This window comes from Acipenser ruthenus, chromosome 59 (genome assembly GCF_902713425.1).
Source record: "Acipenser ruthenus chromosome 59, fAciRut3.2 maternal haplotype, whole genome shotgun sequence".
Lineage (NCBI taxonomy): Eukaryota > Metazoa > Chordata > Actinopteri > Acipenseriformes > Acipenseridae > Acipenser > Acipenser ruthenus.
Genome location: NC_081247.1, coordinates 3,734,488 through 3,758,626, shown reverse-complemented (window position 1 = coordinate 3,758,626; position 24,139 = coordinate 3,734,488). Strand labels below are relative to the sequence as shown.

The 24,139-nt window shown below is 39.8% G+C and overlaps 1 protein-coding gene across 7 annotated transcripts in view; it reads left to right on the top strand.

Annotated features, from left to right (window-relative positions):
- The first annotated feature begins 381 nt into the window (after window positions 1–381).
- The window catches only part of LOC117410107 (splicing factor U2AF 65 kDa subunit), a 39,093-nt gene continuing 15,335 nt past the window's right edge, over window positions 382–24,139 (top strand). The window contains exons 1-10 of one of the 7 annotated variants that reach the window (XM_059018440.1): window positions 382–706; window positions 2,478–2,631; window positions 8,814–8,861; window positions 9,092–9,195; window positions 9,407–9,558; window positions 9,956–10,072; window positions 10,350–10,488; window positions 10,844–10,923; window positions 16,335–16,457; window positions 18,707–18,814. In XM_059018440.1, coding sequence (XP_058874423.1) covers window positions 658–706; window positions 2,478–2,631; window positions 8,814–8,861; window positions 9,092–9,195; window positions 9,407–9,558; window positions 9,956–10,072; window positions 10,350–10,488; window positions 10,844–10,923; window positions 16,335–16,457; window positions 18,707–18,814 — 1,074 coding nt within the window. In that variant the 5' untranslated portion in view covers window positions 382–657. Of the gene's footprint in view, window positions 707–2,477; window positions 2,632–8,813; window positions 8,862–9,088; window positions 9,196–9,406; window positions 9,559–9,955; window positions 10,073–10,349; window positions 10,489–10,843; window positions 10,924–16,334; window positions 16,458–18,706; window positions 18,815–24,139 lie in introns of all 7 variants that reach the window. The other 6 variants (XM_059018441.1, XM_059018439.1, XM_059018445.1 and 3 more) reach the window with 6 other exon arrangements.

Sequence of the window (24,139 nt, the reverse complement as noted above, 5' to 3'; positions counted from 1 at the left end):
ACTATACAAAAAGCCAAACGCTGCCTGAAACGTTTGCACGGTGTAAGTTTATACAAAAAATGTGTACAGGGCAGTATTAATTAACTGTACATGCATAGTAAATCACCAGTGTATCGTTGTGGTCAGTAATTAAGTCTTAGCAGTGTGCGACACCCAGTCGGGAAAAACTCAATTGTGACGTCAAAACAAAACTGAGCACAACTGAGATGAGTTGGGATGGCTTGAGTCGGGCTGTGTGCAGCGGGCTTTAGTACAACCGGCCCCTGGAGTATACATGGAATCATGTTAGCCCTAATACTGTTGCAATTCCCCGCCAGGCTGATAGTGGCCGCTGCGCTTCTCACTCCTCTTGGGCGGCGGGAGGGGACGCGCTCTCTCTCGCACGCTCCTCTCCTTGGCTGCGCGCAGAGGGTGAGGGGGCTTGTTTCCTGTGGCGGCGGCGCGAGACAGAGAGCTGGGCCTCCTTGAGTCGAACGAGAAACAAATTAAAGAAAATACAAAGCATTTATATATATTTTTAAAAGAAAATACGCGAAACAAACGCTTATAAACGACACAATAAAGCACCAGGACACAATAAAAGAGACATTTCGACGGCTCAGTCGTCTTTCTTACGGGGGATTTATTCGAACGATCGGAGGAGAAAACAAAATTAAAATGTCGGAATTCGACGAATTTGAGAGACAGCTGAACGAGAACAAACAAGGTATGTTTTCAGAAACAACGACACCTGTCTTCTAAAAAAACAGGTTAAAAGTAAAACGGAGTGTGTTTAAGACTGCGGCGTGTTTATTTGTGGCGAACACGGCGTAGTTAAGCCTCGTTTCATTGTTTTGAGTTCCCAGCACCACGCTGGTTTGTGTACCAGCAGCACTACAGGGCCGGCCTGCATCAGAGGAGGCGCCAGGCACAATGTCAGCGTGAAATTTGTCGGCAAACGCTGAAATAATCGTTTAAAAGCCAACTAAAAAAACAACAGTACGGTGCAGATTGGGTGTAAAGACAAATACACTATATAATTATTCGCTAGCGCAGTAGCATTTTTAAATCAGAAATGGTAGTTTTATTGCAGTTAGAGGAGTTTTTACATGTGCAATGAACAGCATACCAATTTTAGTGCTGTATTAGTGTTATTTTTTTACTCCATTTGTATAGAAGTCGGCCATTCATCAGTTATTGAGCATAACTCTTGTGTGCGCTTTCAGGGGTGTAGCGATTCATTGGGAAATGTTTGTACAATTTGTGTACTTATACAAGACCAAAAGCAGAAAAAAATTAACCAGCAGATTTCCCAATTGAGACCAAGGTTACAAGGAGTTCTAGAAAACAAAAAACAACCACAATGGACGAATAACACAATAATACATGTGTGGTTCAAACTTAAGCAGCACACAGAGATCAAAGAGCAGAATGAATAGGATTGACATATATATCCAGCTCATCAGATAAGCTTTGGGGTCATTGAGTAATTTACTCTCCAGTTTAAACAATATGTGAGTATAGTACAACATTACATTAGTCATGAGTAGTTTAAATACATATTTAAGATAGCTAGTGGGGTATGCATTAACTGTATGCATTGTACCCTTGAGCAAGGTACTTTACCTAGATTGCTCCAGTAAAAACCCAACTGTATAAATGGGTAATTGTATGTAAAATAATGTGATATCTGTATAATGTGAAATAATGTATAATGTGATATCTTGTAACAATTGTAAGTCGCCCTGGATAAGGGCGTCTGCTAAGAAAGAAATAATAACTGTAGTCTTACATTAACTGTAATGTTACTTTGAACTACTGTACAAAAACGAGGTCTAAAATAAAAACAATTTGCTTTATTGACCACAATATGGCCGCGAAGCAAATAAACAGATTTTATGTTTTTAGTTCTAGCGCTGCAGATAATTTACACAAAAGTAACCGTAATCCTTATGCAAATAAAAATAAACCCGATATTGTATCCTTATTAATTGCCCTACTATAACAATAAAGCATCCTGACTCTCTCCAAACACACTATATTGTATTATATAGATTTACCTTCCAAACATTCGGTTGACAGGTAGATTGTTAGGTTGAGGGAGACCCTAGACGGCGCCGCTTATTCACCAGTCACAAACATGCAGTGCAAATGAATGGATTAAACGCAAACTTACTGGTCACGTGTTTCTAGCAGTTCTCCAGATACTGCGTGCAGTTATAAGTAATTGACCAATGAAGTACACAGCACAATTGCTGTGTGTTCTTTAAACATTACATTTAAATATCATAAAGTATTGATATTTTTTCAGTGTGTTAAAGACCTAGTATGCAGCTTGTCTGGGGCACTGTATGTATCTATTTGTCGTTCCTATCCATAGGTTATTGTAGTCCACCAGGTGATTGTTGGGTGCGGAGTAAGCGTGTGTTTCATGAATACGTACTCTGCTGTCAGAATGTTTTCCTGCTGACCGTGTTGTTCTCTCTCCGTGCTTGAAGAGCGTGACAAGGAGAACCGTCACCGGCGTCCCAGCCCCCTGCGAAGCCGCAGCGACGAGAAGAAGACGCCGACGCCAACGCCAACGGTGACGAAGAGCCGGGAGAGGCGGAGCCGAGAGAGACGCAGCGGCAGCAAGGATCGCCGCCGGAGGAGGTAACGAGACGGCTACACAAGCACACAATGCAGCCAGACAAACACACAGCGCAGCTACACTACACAACTACACTGCATACACAACACTGCTACACAAGCACAAAGATCCCCGCCGCAGAATGTAATCCTACACTGCCTCACAACGCTCCAGAATGCGGTTGCACAACACCTACACAGACGCAGGGACTGCAGCAGGAGGTTAATAACACAAAACAGGTATTTACAACAATACAAACACTATACACGCTAGGGTTGGACGATAATGACATTGATCGATTATCTTACGAATAAATAAAATATTTAAAATTCTTGTAATTTATCAAATTTATACTTCAACAGCATGACAGCCACCAGTCTTGAGTTTAGAAGAAAAAAAAACCAGACCATATATGCGCCAAGTTTAAATTTCTGGTGGGTTCCCATAACAAACGTGAGTTTAAAAATAGACCTATTGTAATTTGTATATTAAATTATGTACTTTTATTTAAACATTTAATTTGAGAAAAAAAGCCACCAAATGTATTAATATAACAAAACACAATTGCTAACGTTACCTGGAAGCATTTGTTTTCTTTACTTGTGTGGCAAATCTGCTCTTAAGATAATCAAGCTAGGTTAATAAATAAATAAATAAGTTGCACATGGCTGCTTGTATGCGGACAGTTTAATAAAATTAACTGCCTATTCCATTAAAAATGAACTCTCTCCTGTTTATGGAACTACCTTTTTTTTACAATAACAATGCCTTGGGAACAGCTATATATACGAGGGTGCTGAGCGCCCGCTTATTTTTCCCCATGCGGTGCATAGACTGCAGTATAGTACTTAAGTCTTTACATAAAATTAAAATGGGATTGTTATCGAGGTTTAGTATACATTTAGTTTCGAAAGGTGTTATCTTTCCCACTCTGTACAGCAGTCTTTCTTAAAGTACTTCTTCACTGTTGAAAGTTAAGTGCATGACACACACAGCAAAGACAATCTTAATTGTTACCTGCTGCTAATCGGCTGATCACATTCCAAACACAGATTGTGTGTTCCTATACCCCCGCTTGTGATCTTCATAAACAGACAGCACTTGCTAATTTATTTTTTAAACCAAAAAGTAGGATTGCAGTCTTATAATAATGATGAATCAATACTTACACCTTATTACTTTGCAACTTTGTTTTGCACAATGCAGGGTGTCCAGTGTAGCTTTCTAATGTTTATTCCCCTGGTCCCATCCTAATCTGTTGAAAATAAATGCACATTTTCTCCAAAACGAACCATCATTGCTCAAGCTAAATAATTCAGACTGGTTAACATCTTTTTGAAAATTGTAGTTAAGTGTTTTTCCTTCTATCTTTCTGAACTCTTTCTTGGGCATTGTGTGCTGTGACATTTCAACTCTCTCTAAGGGGCAGCCCTGTAGCTTACTCAGAAACAACCATTCACAGTCTGAATATTAAGGGGAAAAATATGGTTTAATTTTGAACACAGTAATAAACAATTTTGCCATATTGATGACTATTTTTCATAAATATTTTAGGCAGCTCTTTCATACACACCACAGTACATCTTGTCGTCTCGATAAACAAGCCACGGACTTCATCTTCCATTCAAAATTATAAGAACGTATTTTTCGTTTGCGTTTTTTGGCATTACTACTGCTTCAGTCACTGTAGTACTCATACAGTCAGGAGTATATGGCTGAGGTGCGGATGGGTGATCTTCATGAGAATCCCCTGAAGATGCTGACTTGCTATCTGTGTAAACTCCACACTGGGTATTAATTTTTATGCTTAAAAAAAATCTGTTAGGGGGGCTCCCGAGTGGCGCATCCACTAAAAGCACTCGCTAGAGTGCAGAATGCGCTCTATAGCCTGGACGTTACCGGTTCGAGTCCAGGATATTCCACAGCCGACCGTGGACGGGAGCTCCCAGGGGGCGGTGCTCAATTGGCCGAGCGTCGTCTGGGGGGAGGGAGGGTTATGTCGGCCAGGGTGTCCTCGGCTCACCGCGCACCGGCGACCCCTGTAGTCTGGCCGGGCGCCTGCGGGCTTGCCTGTAAGCTGCCCAGAGCTGCGTTGTCCTCCGACGCTGTAGCTCTTGGGTGGCTGCACGGTGAGTCTGTAGAGTGTAAAGAAGCGGGCGGCTGACGGCACACGCTTCAGAGGACAGCGTGTGTTCATCTTCGCCCCTCCCGAGTCAGTGCAGGGGTGGTAGCGGTGAGCTGAGCCTAAAAATAATTGGGCATTTCAAATTGGGGAGAAAATAATAAAAACTAATTGGCAACAACTAAATTAAAAAAAAACAAAAAAAAAAAACAACTGTTCGGACATCACTGTTAAACTAGTGGGGAAAATAACAAAAGCACAACGTTAAAATGGGCGACTGCAAAAATGAAATGCAAATTAAAAGTAGGATCGAGGATGAACAATTAATGTAATTTGTCAGCCCTGTTTGAAATAAAATTAAAGGGAGGTAAAAGCAGAGTTTGTTTTGTAATTAACAGCTTTTTCTGAGTAATTATGAAACAGAATCAGCAAAATTTGTTTAAAGGGACATCACCAGATTAAAAATAAAACGCAAAAACTTCATGCCCTACTTGTTTGTGCGCATTTACTTTTTCCGCAATACTTATTTCATAGCAAAATGGACCTCTGTAATATGGGGTGTAACACATTATTTTAAAATAAAATACAGTGCATGGTGGGATACTATCATTAATTTTAGTGCTGGGACGAACATGGGATTTTCATGTTCGGATATTCGCTCGTAACTTAAATATTCGTTCGGATATTCGTTAGTTTTCAAAAAGTAACAAAAGCCATTATATTGCTCGGAGCACAGGCTGAGACTGCAGGCAGCAGGGGGTGTTTGTGTTTTACAGCAAGACGTTACAGTAACAAGTCAAAGTAGAAAAATATCACAGGAGTAAAGAATATGTTTTATAGGCCTTACTTTACCCCAGTGCATTAACTACAAAACAATGGATGCCAAATAGCAGTAAGTTAAACGTTGTTTTGTTTATTCCCGAAATAAATAGTACATTAGTACAGATCCCCTTTTTATCCATATCCAGTAATTTTGTTTATATTACGAAGTGGTTTTATGCAATGCTACGTGTAAAAATGGTTCCACTGCTCCCCATCCTCTTAAAAAAAAAAAAAAAAAAAAAAAAGCTGCAGAGGTCTCGGTATCCCATGTAGCACTGCGCACGTCCCTGATATTAGAGCGACTCAGTAATCTGTATCGGAGCATTTGGAATTTGGACAAGTAAAACACATGCGCAAAAATCATGGTTTTAAGGCCATGGATGAGGCCGGCAGGGTTTTTATTGAGAACTATTCGGCCATCTTTCCTGCTTTCACAAAACTTTCAACAATTGCAATTGCGATATTTGTATCTTGTGTACCAGCAGAACAGAGTGCAGACCAGCAAACTCTGGATCATCTAAAACATGATCATTTCAATGAAAGCTCCTGAGAATTAAGACTGATTTGGAAAGAGCACAAGTCATTTTTTAGAATTTTTAAACTTTTAAACCGCTAAACTGTAAATAGTTATGATGTTGACAGCTACCCCCAGAGACATTGGTACATGTTCTATAACACTGATTTTTACGTCATAAACGGAGGATTTTCAAAATAAAATGTTTCATGGTAAGCTTGTCTTTGTCTATTTATACTATATTATTTATACTGTGTACTGTTTTGCATGTTAACTTTGTTAATGTGAAATAGCTACATTGGGAAAAAATATAACTGATGCAATATGAAGATGTTATGTTTGAAAAGGCAGATTTTGAGATGGTATGCTTTTTACAAATACACTTTTAAAGGCTAGTGCGACTTCTGCTTAATTTTTTTATTTTTTATTTATTTAATTCCTTGCCATTTCTTCACAGTAAACGGTAGCCATAGACATGTTTTCATAGAAGTAATAACATGAGGTTTACTTGTGCCTTATTGTAGCTGAACGAAACCAAACAAACTGAAATTTAACTGTAAACACTTCAATAAAACAAACATGGAAATGGTGTTGTAAAATGAAGGGGAAAAAGACTCACCGTTTTGGTTCTCCTTTATTACGTTCCACGTAACAAAGTTGCAACAAAAAATATATAATATGTACAATCTATATAAAAGTCACTACACATTTACAGCAAGTTGGGCACTGTAAGCGAGGCATTTCAGAATGTCGTGCTTGTCTTTTTTTTGTGTCATGAGATTCTCATTCATGCAAAAGCAGCACAATGCTTTTTTGACCCAATAGCTTTCCATAGAGAGAACTATGCTTGCACACACATAATCTGGTTTGTTTACTTTTTACTCTCTTAAAACCTTTAAATAGAGGCTCAAGAGCTGCTGTGTTGGTCTGTTTTATATATATATATTAATCTTGCATATCACACAGAGCTCTTTTTCATTTGCCATGTTTGAAACTGTAACACAACTTTTGGCGAGACGGTAAATAAGTGCAAGGTTTTTTTGTAATTTCTAGCGAATATAAGCATCTGAATTTTGTATTTGAATACATATCAAAAAATACTCGTTCGGATATTTGTCCCAGCACTAATTCATTTCCACTGTTCATTGCGCTGCTAGGAACTGTAACTGAACTATTTTAATTGTAAAACATGACACCGTACTTCAGTGTGGACACTTTGAGCTGCATTAATGAAAACGGTTCTCGAGATCGGTTATGTAGTGTGGATAGGGCCTAAAAGTAAACATCCTTAATATTTCTGCCTAAGACAAATATGAGGCTTACTGCTACAACCTACAGGACTGGAGTGTACCTTAATCAGTGCAAGTATTTTACGGTCATTTTGCTGCAGTGTAATGATCACCGTGAATATGCATGTCTGCGTCACTTTCCTATTCTGTGCGTCCCGTGAACGCAAGACAAAATATTTTTCCGTCCATTGGATTTATTTTGCGTTACGCGACCTCTGATTAGTTGAAGTCAATTTATGCTGAACTCCCACAGGAATAGTGACATAGTATAGACTGTCCGTTTTGGTAGGTCTCCCGCCCTCTCCAGCGATGGAAATGTGACTCCTGTTGCATAAGTTTTACCCATTCCAGGTTTTACTACAAGCTTGATTAGCCACACAATGTATAGGTAACAAGCTCAGGTGTCTTTTTAAATTCTTAGTAAAACCAGGGACGGATCAAACTGCTCTGCAGCGCGAGTCTTATTGCCATCCTTGAAATCCATCTGGTTGGCTTTACAGGACCAGACTGAGACTATAGTGGTCACAACTGCCACTGGTGCCTGGACCCCAAAAATGCTGCCTCTCCCTTTTAAAAACATGGCAATATGTACTGTGATGTTGGTTTGTAAAAAGAGGCGGGGGCTGGCATATCACGTTAAACTGAAGTGCAAAAGGAGTGATGGTGACCAAACCTGTGTCAGTACTGTCGTGTAGAAATGTACCTTGAAATGAGTAGTTGTATTCAAGAAAAACAGAAATAAAAAATGCACAAAGGGTTGTATGTTGCACACATGCCATTAACAAATTGCCCTAAAAACTTAAAGAAAATAATTTAATGAAGGGCTGAAACGCAACAAAGGCTCAAAAAACTAAAATGTTACCAAACAGAAAAACGTTGTCTTTGTGAATTCCAATAAACCAATATTGTCTTTAGCCAGTAAGATCATATGATGCCTAAATAGAGTTTTGAGGCAACATGAACAATGTTTTTTTTTTCTGTTGCATCTTCTTTAGCTGCCACAACTATCCAAGATATAATAGATTCAATTCCATCAGGAATTGACGATTGTTGTGCGGCAGCTTGCTGTGTTGGATGATGAGCTGATATCTCTTCAGCCAAAGAAGCAGGCACAGCAATTCAAGACGCTACCCTAATTAAAAACATTCAATGTATTGTGCGTTTTGTACTAAAGCAGGGTCAGCTGAACAGTGAAAGCAGAAAGTGAATAAATACTTAGGACTGTAACTAGGAAGTGTGCACCTTCCCTGACAGCGGTAGCCAGAGCAATGTGCTACTGAAGTAACTGCTGAGAAAAAATAACTCGGAATTAAAAATGAAATTTAATGCAGCTGACTTGATTGCAGTAGAAAACCTGCCATTCACTGCTTATGAAAAAGAATGGTTTGGAAATATCTAAAATATATGACAATGTGCTTGCAAAATATCTGAAGTATAAACATGTTGTTTTCATTGCAGTCAACAGCTGCATAAGTTAACCACTGAGCAGAATGAGGAAATAAACAAGTGAGTACAAACTAAGTTACTGTTTTAGTATCGCTTTAGTGTAATACGTTTTTGTTGTATTAAGCAGTTGAATATGATAGCACCCAACTTGCTCCTGAAGTGACACCCAACAATTCGATTTGGTAACCATATTTTTTGGCCTTAGAGCTATTGCTCTGGAGGTCTGGAGCCCTGCTTTACAAAAATAACCTTTTTGCTCTTTTCCTTTCCCTCCCTCTTTCTCTCAGCAGTCGCTCTCCTCCACGTGAGAAAAAGAAGAAAGTGAGAAAGTACTGGGATGTGCCTCCGCCGGGTTTCGAACACATCACCCCCTTGCAGTACAAGGCAATGCAGGGTAAATACACGTCTGTGTGTCTCCTTTGAACACACAGCTCCAGTGCAGTGCAAGGGAAAATACACGATCAGTCTCATCATCACTCCAATGCAGTGCAGAATAAATACCCTGTGCACTATGGTGAGTGTTTTTGATAGTTCTGAGTGAAGTGCAAACTCTCTCTCTCTCTCTCTCTCTCTCTCTCTCTCTCTCTCTCTCTCTCTCTCTCTAGCCGCTGGTCAGATCCCTGCCACAGCCCTGCTCCCCACGATGACCCCCGACGGGCTGGCAGTCACCCCGACTCCTGTCCCTGTGGTGGGGAGCCAGATGACCAGGCAGGCGCGCCGCCTCTACGTGGGGAACATCCCTTTCGGCATCACTGAGGTGAGAGAAAGAGCGAGCGTAAATCAATAATCATTATAATCATCATCAATAACTGTATTCAAAACCACACTGTACGAACATTCCCTTCAGCATCACTGAGATGAGAACAAGAATCATAGTAACTAAGAATTATTATAATTGGGGCTTCTGTTTTTCGGGTTTTATTAATTGTATTTTTCAATGACAAACGTTTCCACTGGAACACACCAAAGATTTGTAGTTTGTCATTGAACATAATTTTTTCTTTTTTTTTTATATAGTGCTTCACGAGCATGACAATTCATTTATTCTAATGAACAATATATAATGTTCAGAATATGGTAACAGCATGTTAAGTATAATATGGTCTGAATATGTTGTTGTTCTATGTTTAATGATGTATTTCTGTTCCCTGTAGGAAGCGATGATGGATTTCTTCAATGCTCAGATGAGACTGGGAGGCTTGACTCAGGCACCAGGGAACCCAGTCCTGGCTGTGCAAATCAACCAGGACAAGAACTTTGCTTTCCTAGAGGTAAAAAAAAAAAAATAGAATATAATTTAGAACCCAAATCAGGCAGGGCAAGAATTTTGCTTTCCTAAATTAAAACCAAAGCAGCTGTTTCTTCCCTCGTTTCACTCTGAATGGAAAATGAACCCGATCAACACCAGTGACCCTCATCTGATTGTCAGCACCTGACTTCTGTAGAGCACTCCATCCCAATAATCCAATAATCGCTTTTTATTTTGGTATTTCTGTATCTGATGTTTTTTTTCCCCCCTTGTTTTCTATTTTGTTTTAACCCCTTCAGTTCCGCTCAGTTGACGAGACGACTCAAGCCATGGCGTTTGATGGCATCATCTTCCAGGGACAGAGCCTCAAAATCAGACGCCCCCACGACTACCAGCCCCTCCCGGGCATGAGCGAGAACCCCTCGGTGTATGTGCCAGGTGAGAAAGGGGAGGGGTGGGGGGGTGTAGGAGAGTGTCTCTCTCGGTCTGTCTGGGCATGAGAGAGACCCTCTGTGTACATGCCAGGACGGTGTGAGGGTGGGTGAGTGTCTGTCTCTCTTTCTGGGGCATGAGGGATAACCCTTATGTATACATGCCAGGTGAGAGGGGGGAGGGAGGCAGGTCTGTATGTCCCTGGCATGAAATGAGAGCCTGTCTGAAAGTGTGTGATCATGAGAGGGAGAGTGTGCGTCTATCTGAGCCTGAACCCCAGTGTATACATGTGTGTTTTGTTTTATTTTTAAGTATGAAAATGCAGTATGAATAAACTAACCCCTCTAATCTCCCTCTCCAGGCGTGGTGTCCACTGTAGTCCCTGACTCTGCTCACAAGCTGTTCATCGGAGGCCTGCCGAACTATCTCAACGATGACCAGGTCAGTGTGACAGAGCCGTCTCTCACCCAACAGACACGCCTAACACCCGCTACGCGTCTGTGTCCGTACCTGCCAAACATTTTACACAACTCATGGGAAGGGGTGTCACAATACACTTATCAAACAATACAATCGTTATCTCGGTACATGTGATTTTTTTTTCATTTAAGAAATCACTAAACTAAGATGCTTTCTTTCCATGGAAGATGCAGAGAGACTGATGCATGCTTTCATAACATCCAGACTGGATTATTGCAATGCTCTGTTTTCTGGTATTCCTAGATGTGTTATCCCAATTGCAGCTTGTGCAAAACGCTACTGCCTGGGTTTTAACAAGTAGTAGAAGACTTGATCAGATTATGGTTTAGGGTCGATTTTTAAGGTCATGCTTATTACCTACAAAGCATTAAACGGCTTGGCTCCTTCATATTTAACCCTTAGCGGTCCATTTATTCAGCGTCTCTCAGGCACGTCGGGTCCAATTTATTTCCACACACGCTGTTTATTTTACACTCGCTGTTTTAAAAGTATTTTTTTCACAGTAAAAAAGGCACTGCATATCAACAGGACACTCAGTACTGCATCTCCAGCCCCGCACCACCCCTTGTTTGCTGTATTTTTCACATACCTCTTCATCTCCTGATCACTCGTTTTATCACCAAACTCCTCATTATACTCCAAGTCATTATTTAATTACTATAACATCTCAAAAAGCTCTGCAAATGTCTGTGATATTCTTTGAGCGCTGGATGTGGAAGCAGCTATCTTGTTTGTTTATGTCCGTGTTACCTCTGTGGTGCCGGGGCTGTGTGTATTGCTCAGATCCGGCCCTTTTTATTTATTTTTTCCGGCTCCTCTATTGGTCTCACTCGGCCATTGAAATGTTTTCTCTGCTTTTTCTGGTGAAAAAAATGACTAGAGACCTGTGCTTGACGTCTCTTTGATGTCGGACAGAGTCCGACATCGTACCGGAAAGGAAAAATTGTAATGTCGGACCTGGTCCGACGTAGGACGCAGAGGGTTAAATGATATTTTAATTCCATATACACCTAGACGTCCACTGCAATCCCTGGATGCTGGATTGCTTCCTGTCCCAAAGGTTTAAAAAAAAAAAGAACACAGGCGGTAGAGCATTTCGCTTTAGGGCTCCCTAATTATGGAATCGGCTGCCTGTTTCCATTTATTTATTTATTAGGGATGTGCTTTTGGTAAATTTTTGTGAACGTTTAAACTCTTTGCAATGTCGGCGTTTAAACCATATGTACATACACACACACACTTTATATTACATTCTGATACTGACAGCCACGGTTAGTATTTTCTAAGCAAATCATGTTTTAACATCGCAAAGACTTAACTACAAAGTTTAAAAAAAAACAACAAAAAAAACAAAACACGTACACAAAGTATATATTGAAATGTTTATATTTATGGTTGTAATCAAAGTTGCTAGTGAAGATAGAACTTTATACTATATACATATTGAACGCATTTTCGGATAGCATAATGTTTTTAGAATAGTGTGTTTCTTAAAGGTTAATTTAACAACAACAAAACAGGAACCTATTATGTTTTTTGTAGTTTTAATTTTTGTTGTAAGTAAGTTTACCCCAAATTAAATGGTTAAAAAAAAAAAAAAGACGAGCATCACCCACTGTACAGTGCGAAAGCTTACAACGTGCTTACAATTGAAAAAAAGTTGGAAATACTTCTGGAAAAGATAATTACCAGGGATAAAATAGCACAATATTTTGGAATTTTAAAGAGCACTGTGACTGGTATTCTGCCTCCGAGATTTAAGTGTTTGTGGTCTTTGATAGTAGCGGTGGGATTTGAGATCTATTGTTGCTCGAGACGAGTACTTGAGCATTAAATTTCCGAGTACTCGAATCAAACGCCACTCTCCTCTACATACTGTACTAGTGTACATAAACCTCCCAAACATTGCCACAAGACCTATTTTAAATGCCAAATGAACACACAATCAAGTAATGTATTAACCCTTTGCAGTCCATTTATTAAGTGCGTGTCAGGTCCAATTTATTTTCACCACGCGCAGTTAATTTTAGACGCGCTGTTTAAAAGTATTTGTTTCCACAGTCAAATGGGTTTAAAAGGCCCTGCATATCAACAAAGCACTCGCCAGGCATCTCCAGCCCCGCCCCACCCTTTCGTTCGCTACAGCTTTCACATATGCTAATAAATAAATAATAGTTGTACATACCGATCAATCATCTCCTGATCACTCCTTTTATCACCAAACTCCTCAATAATGCGATCCAAGTCATTATTTTATTACTATAACATCTCAAAAAAGCTGTGCAAATGTCCATGATATTCTCTGTGCGCTGATTCAGTAACAGCCAGCTTGTTTCCTTATGACCGCCCCTATCCGATGTATGAGTATTCATGAGATGCGCCCTTTTTTTTTTTCTTAATTTTTCGACCTGTCTCTGCTCCTGTCGCTCCCACTCGGCCATTTAATGGCTTTCTCAGCTTTTTCCGGAGAAAAATGACTAGAAACCCATTTTTTGCGTTTTTTTGATGATGTCGGACTGGGTCCGACAATGGACCAGATAGGAATAATTGCAATGTTGGACCAGCTCCGACATAGGACCGCAAAGGGTTAAGTAATTAATACAATGTTTGCCTTCTTGTGCAGTTAATTGTATATGGTCAAGTATTACTAAATAACGCGATGTATTCAAATTCATGTATCCACACAATTTAACATTAAATTGTAAAAAGAGATGCCTGGCCAACCTGTTTGAACTTGTCTCCAGTGGACCTTTTACTTTAGTGCAGTAGTTCCAACATACAAATAAAAACTGTACTAAATATAAACGGACATTCGGTCCAAAAGCTTACAGAACAATTTCAAGTGATAAAAGCCTTCCACCTATGGGAAGATTGGGGAATGGGGTCCACGAGTCTCTGGTAATTGCAGCTTTTTCTCCCTTTGAAAGTTTTGTATGAACAGCTGCAGCACGATTTTCTTTAAGATTTTTTTTCCAGCCTCGCTGTTATTGTTTTATGGGTCGGCACAGTATTGGGATAATCTAACACAATTTCAAAACTGCTGCATTCACAATTCACACGCACTGTCCTCAGGGGATAACGTGATCACGTCCAATGTTCAGCCAAATCAATAGCAAATGTTATGGTTGTTTGCTTTTTATTGCCATCAGTAACTCCATCCACAATAATTCTGAATGTTTTCATTTCAAACTATGAAGCATTGAACTTGTGTTTTTGTGGTACGGCAATTTTGTTTGGCATAATTATTTACGTACCACGGTTTTCTCGTCCGGTTCCTCAAAATACTTCCAAACATGGCTTCCTTTGTTGAGAGATGCCATTTTAAATATAGAACAAACTCAGAAAAAACTGCTGGCCGTTAACGTTATTTAACGAGAGGCTTAACTTCAGGCGATCGTAGTTCAGGCTAGGAGTACCGCATACACACACACTGAATACAGAGTCTGTACTTTTAAACAAGCCATGAACCAGGTAGCTGGCTTTTATGGTGCCTGGGTAATATGTGCGTAACCTTCGGTGCCCTTGCGCCCCAAAATGAATGTGGCTGAGTTTTAAGAGTTAAAGCAAAGTCACCGCTTGCAAAACACCTAGACTTAATATTGTCTTTTTTTTTTTCAAAACTGTTTACTTACTGCAGTGTACTGAGTTTCTATAATCTTAAAGATAGTGGCCGAGAATCACGTACGAGAGAATAAAGTCTTGTGGTACTTAAAATATCCAGCACTACTTTTTCTAATTTATCTATATTTATTTATTTATTTATTTATTTATTTATTTATTTTATTTAACCAGAACTACTCAGAATGCGGCTCATAGTGCTTTTGTCACTGACACCAACTTCCTTATAGATTGTTTTAGGCATTCTGAATTGGGTGAAAAATACAGTAACTTGGTGTCTTAAAATATCTCTGGGATTTTCCCGCACTGAAAGTTGCAGATATATGCGGGAGCAACTTGGAAAATGCGCAATTCCTGCGCTGAATTCCAAGCCCTGGAGAGCCTTCAAGTAATGGTCCCAGCTTCCCTGACAAACAAAGGCAGAGAATTCCATAATTTAGGAGTTCTACAAGAAAAGGCCCTACCTCCCGTGTTGCTTTTGTAACCCTAGGAATAACCAGCAGCCCTGCATCCTGTGATCTCAGAGTGTGGTTTGAAAGATACAGGGTCAGTAACTCCTGCAAATAACTAGGTGCTAATCCATTCTTGACCTTGTAAGTTAACAGCAAACTCTTAAAATCAATTCTATACTGCACAGGGAGCCAGTGTAAAGAGGCCAAAACGGGCAATATGTTCACTTTTCCTGGTTTTAGTTAGAATTCTAGCAGCGGTATTCTGAACAAGCTGCAAGCGGGATGCCACACGTTTTGGGACACCAGAAAAAGTGCATTACAATAATCGATTCTAGATGAAACAAATATTAAGTAATGTTTTTACCTTGTATTCCATTCTAATTGATTTTTGTATTAAATGTTTTCATGTTTGCTATTGCTGGTATAGTATCAATGATTAATGTTATGTAGTACCTGTGACGCGCCTTGCGACGATTCATTGTGAAGGACGCTATATCAAATAAAGATTGATTTGATTATAAGAGTAAAGTCAAATACACGATACAGGAAGTAGTTTATAATTAAGAGCAGTAGTAGAATACGGCAAGGTATGGAGCAGTTCAGTGCAAGTACAAGCTTATGCAAGTACTATTACAATTGGGTGCTGTATAGTCAAGAGTGGTGAGGTTTACAGATGCTGTCTGAACAGGTGTGTCTTGAGGAGGTGCCAGAAGGTGGTCAGGGTTCATAAGGTCCAGTGGTGTTTTAATGATGGACCATGTTGTTAAGATACAAATAAAAAGACGGAGAGTGTGTGTTCATACCAACTATAAAACTCACTTATTCTTTGTTCAAGAACCATTTGGTGAACTGCAATGGGCTATGTTGTGTTTCATGAGATGCATGCCTCTGTTAGGGTACAATACATGTGAAAGTGTCACGATGAATCACTACGCAGTGATTCGTTACACCCCTTCTAATGGGAGTACTCAGTTTTTATTCAAGGTTGTTTGCCTTTGTTATACATGCAAATCTATATGAAATGTAAATATAAATCATTTTCATTATGAACCATATTTTATTTCAAATTCAAATTTTCTTTATTGGCAAGACAGGTCACACAAACATTGATAATGCCGTAAATATACAGGAATATTGAACATTTATAAATATGTACACAACAAAATAACCAACGTACTAGTATTGAAAGGACTCTCTGTCTCCCCCCAACCCCTCTAATTTAATCTTTTCTTATGGGCATGTAATCTGTAAATGCAGCACATTACAGTGATTTTTAGATTTGTAAATACATTTATTTCTCAGGTGAAGGAGCTGTTGACCTCCTTTGGGCCTCTGAAAGCGTTTAACCTGGTGAAGGACAGCGCAACGGGGCTATCGAAGGGGTACGCCTTCTGTGAGTACGTGGATGTCAACGTCATGGACCAGGTAACCATCCACACACAGACACTCTAAACTTGGGAGAGTGTCTCTCTGTCTGGGCATGAGAGAACCCCTCGGTGTACGTGACGGGTGAAAGAGGGGGGAGGAGAGTGTCTCTCTCTGTCTGTCTGGGCAACATTTAACCGTTGTCAGTATGCGTGTCAAATATGCCTCCTGCGAGTACATGATGTGATAGTCACAGCGCAGAAGCTATTACCGGCCCAACTTAAACAGTTCGCCCAGAATTCAGTCACGTTCCACACAAGTTGGACCCTTGCACTTTCTGCAGTGGTGTTACCTCTTGAATGAGCTGTGCTGTCAGTGTCCACTTACACCATTAATAGTCACACGGTTTTCCTGTGAATTGCACTTGTGTTTGTAGTTTGATACAACTGTCAGAATTCTCTATCAACAAAATACAGTAAGCAGACCTGTGGTCGTTTACAATTGGAGCTCTGTGAAATTTATAATTGCAATTACAATGTCATAATTGTAATTCTAATCCAGGGCCCGCAGTGGAATGTGAAACAAGCAGTGTGATTGGTCGAGCAAGGTTCCAACCGTCTGCCTATTGGATGGATACGGACAGTTGGAGCCTTGTCACCTATTCAAAATCACTGTGCTGCCTCACAGAATTAAAAGCACTGGTAGCCATCTTGTTTACAGTTAAAGTGTATAGTAACTAAAACTGACCAATTACCAACAAAAAAATCCCAAAAGTAGTATAGACATGCCAATTAGGATGAACAATTAAATGAACTGTAAGATAGTAAAACAGAAAAAAATACCCCCCAAAAAATGTTATACTCACCCATTACTTTGTCACTTAAATTGTCTTTTTGGCGGTTTATCCACACCTCTCCGACACAGACATGAACAAATTACTGAAATTAGAGATACTTCTTTTTTTTTTCTTTTTTTTTTTTTACCCCCGTTCTGCTGAAACAGCGTCTTGCATTTCACAGAAAAAATGAATTCAGTGCCGTCTCAACTCCTCCTCCTGGCGGATCTTTTCAATGTAAAATTCAACACACAAATATTTACTTTTGCTTGTTTCAATTAAATCAATTTACTCAACTTAACTTAGTGTGTAGTTCAAAGTTTTTTAAGTTGAATATATGGACTTCTCAGGGGTTGGAGGCACTCGACTTCGTGCCGCACAACGCCGGAGGCGTCCGCATATACAGCGTATACGGACAACCGGTCAGGCCTTATTGCATACTTATACCATATAATTTATTAATTACACATCTGTTTGTCAGACTGATTTTTTCAGAATTTCATACGTTGATAAACGTACAATCCACTGCATAGTGGCATAAAAGTTTTATAGTCTGTTTCTGTATTTGTACCTGTGATTGTTGCTTGGTTATTTAGAATAAATACAGGAAACATGTTGATGTGTGTAGTTTGTTACTTTTTAGTATTTGTCAGTATAATTACTGCAACAAAACTAATTGTATTTGAACAAAATATCCTTGCAATAGTAGTTGTAATTTCAGCCAGCAATGCCGCTGCAATTGTAATCATAGCTGACCCCAGGTCTGACGGTATGCGCCGGTAACTTGACGTTCGGGTTTATTGCTAGACTCCGCCCCCGTTTTAAAAACAAACTCGTCTGCACAAGACTGCGCAACAAACCATTTAACTTGGGACTAGAGGTTCAGTATCTTTACACACAGTCTCTCTAAATGAGGGAGGTAACAGTTTAACTTTTGCGTCTCTAATATTCCTTCAGCAATTACTTCTAAACTCATTAGCACATTTTAGGTGTGTGCTTTCTTTCTATTTCTATTACATGGTCTTCAATTGTAGAATTGGTAACGGAGGAGAAACAGACACTAAATATCATAATCTATACTAATCAATATTCAAACTGGCTATTGTCTGAGGATTGGAGGAGAAATGGAGGCTTGAGCACTACAATATCAATTGTTTGGCTATGTTATTGAAATGAACAAGAGCCAGGAGTTTGAGCAGGGCTAGAAACTCACACTAGACTTAACTGAGGCAAGTTCTGAAACCCAGGACTTGGTGCAGCAGGGCTAGTGCGAGTCTCTAACCCTGCTCAAAACTCCTGGCTCCTGATCATTTCAACAATATACCTAAACAATTGATATTGTAGTGCCCATGCCTCTGCTTCTCCTGCAGGCTCACCGCTCCCTCTCTGAGGCAGTAGCTGGGTTGAATGTCGGTATTGATCAGTGTAGATTGTGATGTTGGTATTGTGTTGATGGTGTCTGTCTCTTCTCCAGGCTCATTGCTCTCTCTCGCAGGCCATAGCCGGGTTGAACGGGATGCAGCTGGGAGACAAGAAGCTGCTGGTGCAGAGAGCCAGTGTAGGGGCCAAGAATGCAACCCTGGTAAGAACACGCCTTTTTATTATATATATCTATTTATCTATCTGTCTGTCTATCTATCTATCTACTGTGCCGTGTGAGGTATATATGGGGTGCCAAGAACGCAACCCTAGTAAGGACACACCTTAACCTTTTGCGGTCCTATGTCGGACCTGGTCCGACATCGCAATTTTCCCTTTCCGGTCCAATGTCGGACCCTGTCCGACATCATCAAAAAGATGCAAAAAGCAGGTCTCTAGTCGTTTTTTCTCCGGAAAAAGCCGAGAACCATTCAGTGGCCGAGTGAGACCGAAAGGAGCCGAGAGAAGCCGGAAAAAAAGGGCGTATCTCATGAATACTGATAGACCCGACACCACATAGATAACACAGACATAAAAAAAGATAGCTGCTTCCGCGTCCAGCGCTCAAAGAATATCACAGACATTTGCAGAGGTTTTTTAGATGTTATAGTAATAAAATAACAACTTGGATCGCATGATTGAGGAGTTTGGTGATAAAACGAGTGATCAAGAGATGATTTATCGGTATGTACTATTAAGAGTTATTTGAAAAATATAGTGAACGAGGGGTGGGGCGGTGCTGGAGATGCAGTACTGAGTGTCCTGTTGATATGCAGTGCCTTTTAACCCTTTGCAGTCCATTTATTAAGTGCGCGTCAGGTCCAATTTATTTTCACACGCGCAGTTAATTTTAGACGCGCTGTTTAAAAGTATTTTTTTTTCACAGTCAAACGGGTTTAAAAGGCCCTACATATCAACAAAGCACTCGCTAAGCATCTCCAGCCCCGCCCCACCCTTTCGTTCGCTATCGCTTTCACATATGCTAATAAATAAAAAATAATAGTTGTACATACCGATCAATCATCTCCTGATCACTCCTTTTATCACCAAACTCCTCAATAATGCGATCCAAGTCATTATTTTATTACTATAACATCTCAAAAAAGCTCTGCAAATGTCCGTGATATTCTCTGTCAGCTTGTTTCCTTATGACCGCCCCTATGTAATGCCAGGGGCATGTATGAGTAATCATGAGATGCGCCTTTTTTTTTTTTTAATCGGCTTGTCTCGGCTCCTGTCGCTCCCACTCGGCCATTGAATGGCTTTCTCGGCTTTTTCCGGAGAAAAAACGACTAGAAACCCGTTTTTTTGATGATAGGAATAATTGCAATGTTGGACCAGGTCCGACAATGGACCGCAGAGGGTTAAACCTGTTTTACTGTGAAAAAAAATACTTTTAAACAGCGCGTCTAAAATAAACTGCGCGTGTGAAAATAAATTGGACCTGACGCGCCTGAGACGCGCTGAATAAATGGACGCAAAGGGTTAAAATATCTGTCTGTATCTGTCATATCTTCTGTACTGTGATATGAAAATCCTGGGTTATTTTAACCCTCAGAGTACTATGTCACGACGAGTGCTCTACGCCACAGGACTGTCACACACAAATAACAGCGCTTGGGATAGCACAGCAAATTACTTAATTTTACACCCAAAAATGTATGTATTATATGAAACCTATATATCACAAGAAACGCAAGACATTGAAGTTTTTTGTTCTTTCTGTTATTGATATATTTTTAGACTGAATATAGAAATATGCATTGGCAAAGACACCTTTGTTATACAAACTGTATTTTTATCATCAAAACATCAGTTCTTTTCAAAACCAACCATGCACATAAACACTTTCAAAATACGACATATAAATCCCCAGGAATGTTCTTTTTAAAATGTAAAAAACCACAGATGTTTACAAACAACGAATCAAAAGATATATTCAATTTTGCAAGCAACGCATCTTATCTGTACAAACAGATCAGAACCGCACAGCACAGTAAACGTACTTGCCCTCGAAAGCCTTTTCTTTTATATAAAGATTGTTCAACTTTTATACCAACACAAATAAGTATTAATTAAATATAAAAGCATATGCAAAACTACTACTACTAATTATTATTATTATTATTATTATTATTAGTATTATTATTATTATTATTATTAATACACGTAACTTACTTTGAGTTGTGGAGACATCTGAATTGGCACAGGGAAGCTTATTCTCTGTAAAGTCCTTTTGCAATCAGTCTTTTTTTCAGTGGTTTGTAAATCCAGTTTGGTGAAGTCAGTTGTTTTTGTGTAGTAATATTTATTGTTCTACTTGGTTTAAAAAAAAAAAAAAAAAAAAAAAAAAATCTGAGGGTGGAAGTTCACTTTTGTGTGTGTGAAAGCATTCGCGACACACACCCTGTCACAGGTAGCACATTTGTATGTTGTTCTTCTTCACTTTCCTTTGTGATCACTGCAAACTGCAATCTTTCTCCAACTGACGTTTCTTGCCAGAAGACGTTGTGGTTATTCCCAACTTTTCTATCTTACATCCAGAACACACTGGTTGTGGGATCGAAGCAACTTTCCCATTGTCACACACACATTTGCAGAAGTCATCAACAAGTGAGGCTAAAAAATTCCTTCTGCTGAGTGGGGGCAAGTGTACAACACTTTCCATTTGTTTCTGTTGAACTGTGCCTTGATAAAAGATGGAACTATTCAGCACCAACCTGTTGATCACATTGAAAAATATTTTCATGTACCACTTGTACGATCGCCTTTCATTCTCATAAGAATAAATCTTCTGGTTTGCCAAATCTACACCTACTGGTCGCACTTTGAATAAACTGTCATAACCAGGTTCGTCTTTTTACTTTTGGTTTTTGTTGTTCAAGTGCAGGTTTGCAAGACAAAAAAGAAACTTGTCGCGGGACATTATTCGTGTATTATTCCATTATTCCAGTATTCTTTCATGTCAGGCTTCCACACTAACCCCATATTCAGCCACAATCCTAAAACAGCACGTAATCTATTTTGTGTCATACCGCCAGACACCGACCACCATGAAAATAGCCTCTCGTACGTTTTAGATTTAGCATTTCTTTCCCTGTATTTGTTGTTAATTTCTAATGGGTTTATGTTGGACTGGTTGCAGATGTGTTCTTGGAGCTCTGTTGAAAACAACAGCTCAAAGAATTCAGCAGGCCGGGTTGCGCTGCGTGGAATAAATCTCGGACCACTAACCTCTGTGTACCTCTTTATGTTCGATGTTGTTTTCTGTTCTGGCAATTCTGTTACTTGGGTCCAAATCGGGACTCTGAAGTTTTTGTTCAGCAACCGAATTAAAGGCACGTCTTCGTCTGTACTGTTGTCACCTCCCACCACATCCTCCTCCTCTTCTTCATCCCCCTCTTCATCCTCCTGTTCTCCATACTCCTCCTCTTTTAAATCGCTGTCATCACTATCCACATAGCTATACAGTCCCAACCAATTATACGTTTTATCAGCCTCAGAAGCCGTAAAACCTTCAAAACATTCTCCGTCCGAATCGCTTAAAAACTCAATCTCTAAATCCGCCATTTCTCAACTCTCAGCTAGCCTAGGAGACAGGGTTTTCTTTTTAACCAATAAAAAAAGGTGTTCGCTTTACAACCATTTTAATTGGCTAATATTAACACCAAAGCCCTCTGCTATTGCTCGGCACAGTTTGTTGCTAGGTAAAATTGCCCAATGAAAAAATAACCAAGAGCAAATGGGAGGGCAGATCTATGTCCGATAATCGGCCCTTTAATCCTCACGCAGCACACCTCCGTAGGCCGATCATCGGCCCTGTAGTACTCTGAGGGTTAACAGTGAGCATCTGTGTTGTGTTGCTGCACGCGACACTGACAGCCGAGAGCTCTGTCAGAACTGCAGGGTGCATGGCAACTGGACTGTGTGTTCTGTGATTGGTTGGTTGTTTGTTCTGTTTAGGGCTGTATTTTTTTTTTTGGGAGATACATTTTTTTTTTTTTTATTCCCCGTTACTTGCCCTCTGTCTTGACCCGTAATTACTGTAATTCCCTGCTGCACTATTAATATACTCGAGTGCATGCAACGCAATAAGTGCAGTCGTTGTTTGAATAGGAAGTTACAGAACTGCATTATGGAGCAACGCACTAAAAGTGAAGGACATGAATGGGAAGTTTTATTATTTTTTATTTTACTTTGACAGTTCATTGGATAGAAGGACTATTACAGTACATGTATCTGTTAGTTCCAGTGTCATAGAAGGCATATAGTCTGCTGTACAACCTGTAATGTAAACACGCCTTCATATCGCAAAATACACTTTCTAGCAGTTATTCTACTACAGGCAGCAGCAACAACAGAACAACAAATGAAACCTGCCAGTTTCGACAGTACCTTTTCCAAATTCAGGATCCCTGCAAGCCTATGAATGAAGCTACATCATGTCCGTACGATTCAGGGTGTCCCACTTGAAAGTAGCCCCGTAAGTATTTCAGTTAGATGTTGGCATTCAGTCCATGTCTACATTAGGAGTGACATTCCTGTATAAACTGAGTTTGTAGTAATTCCTTTACATGTCAGTGTGCTCCATCATGGGATTATTATGTATTTGTACGTTGTAATACTTACTAGGCTACTTTGTAGGACACTCTGTATTACCAATGCTGTTGCAAAGTGGATCGCTACCAACTTAAACATTTATTTGAAGACCACATTTTAAGATTTTTTTTTTTTTAAATGGCAATTAGAAACAGTTGAGTAAGGTACCCTTTAAAGGTAAGACAATATACACTACCGGTCAAAAGTTTTAGAACACCTCCATTTTTCCAGTTTTTATTGAAATTTACGCAGTTTAATGTCTCAATGTACTCTGAAATTAAAGCATAGAACAAATAAACAATTGGAGATAAAAAATAAATCATGGAATCGTTTTGTTTAACAAAATTTAATCTAAATTTTTGACTCAGTAGCCACCTTTTGCAGATATAACAGCCGAACACACTCGTGGCATTCTTTCTACTATGGAAATCAAATATTGTTCGGAAAGTTCTTCCCAACACTGTTGTAGAAGTTCCCACAAATGTGTTGCACTTGTAGCTTGCTTTGCTTTCACCCTTCTGTCCAGTTCATCCCAAACCAGCTCGATGGGGTTTAAGTCTGGAGACTGTGCTGGCCATTCCATGATTTGAAGCCTACCGTCTTGTTCTTTTCTTCTAAGGTAGTTCTGACATAGCCTGGAGGTATGTTTTGGGTCATTATCTTGCTGTAGGATGAACCCCTGACCAACTAGGCGTATACCAGAGGGTATTGCATGGCACTGCAAAATGCTGTGGTAGCAGTTTTGGTTCAGGGTGCCACTCACGCTGTGCAAGTCGCCGACTCTGGATCCAGCAAAAGAGCCCCAGACCATCACGCTTCCTCCTCCATGTTTGACAGTTGGTGTCACACACCGAGGAACCATCCTTTCGCCTACTCGATGGCGTACAAA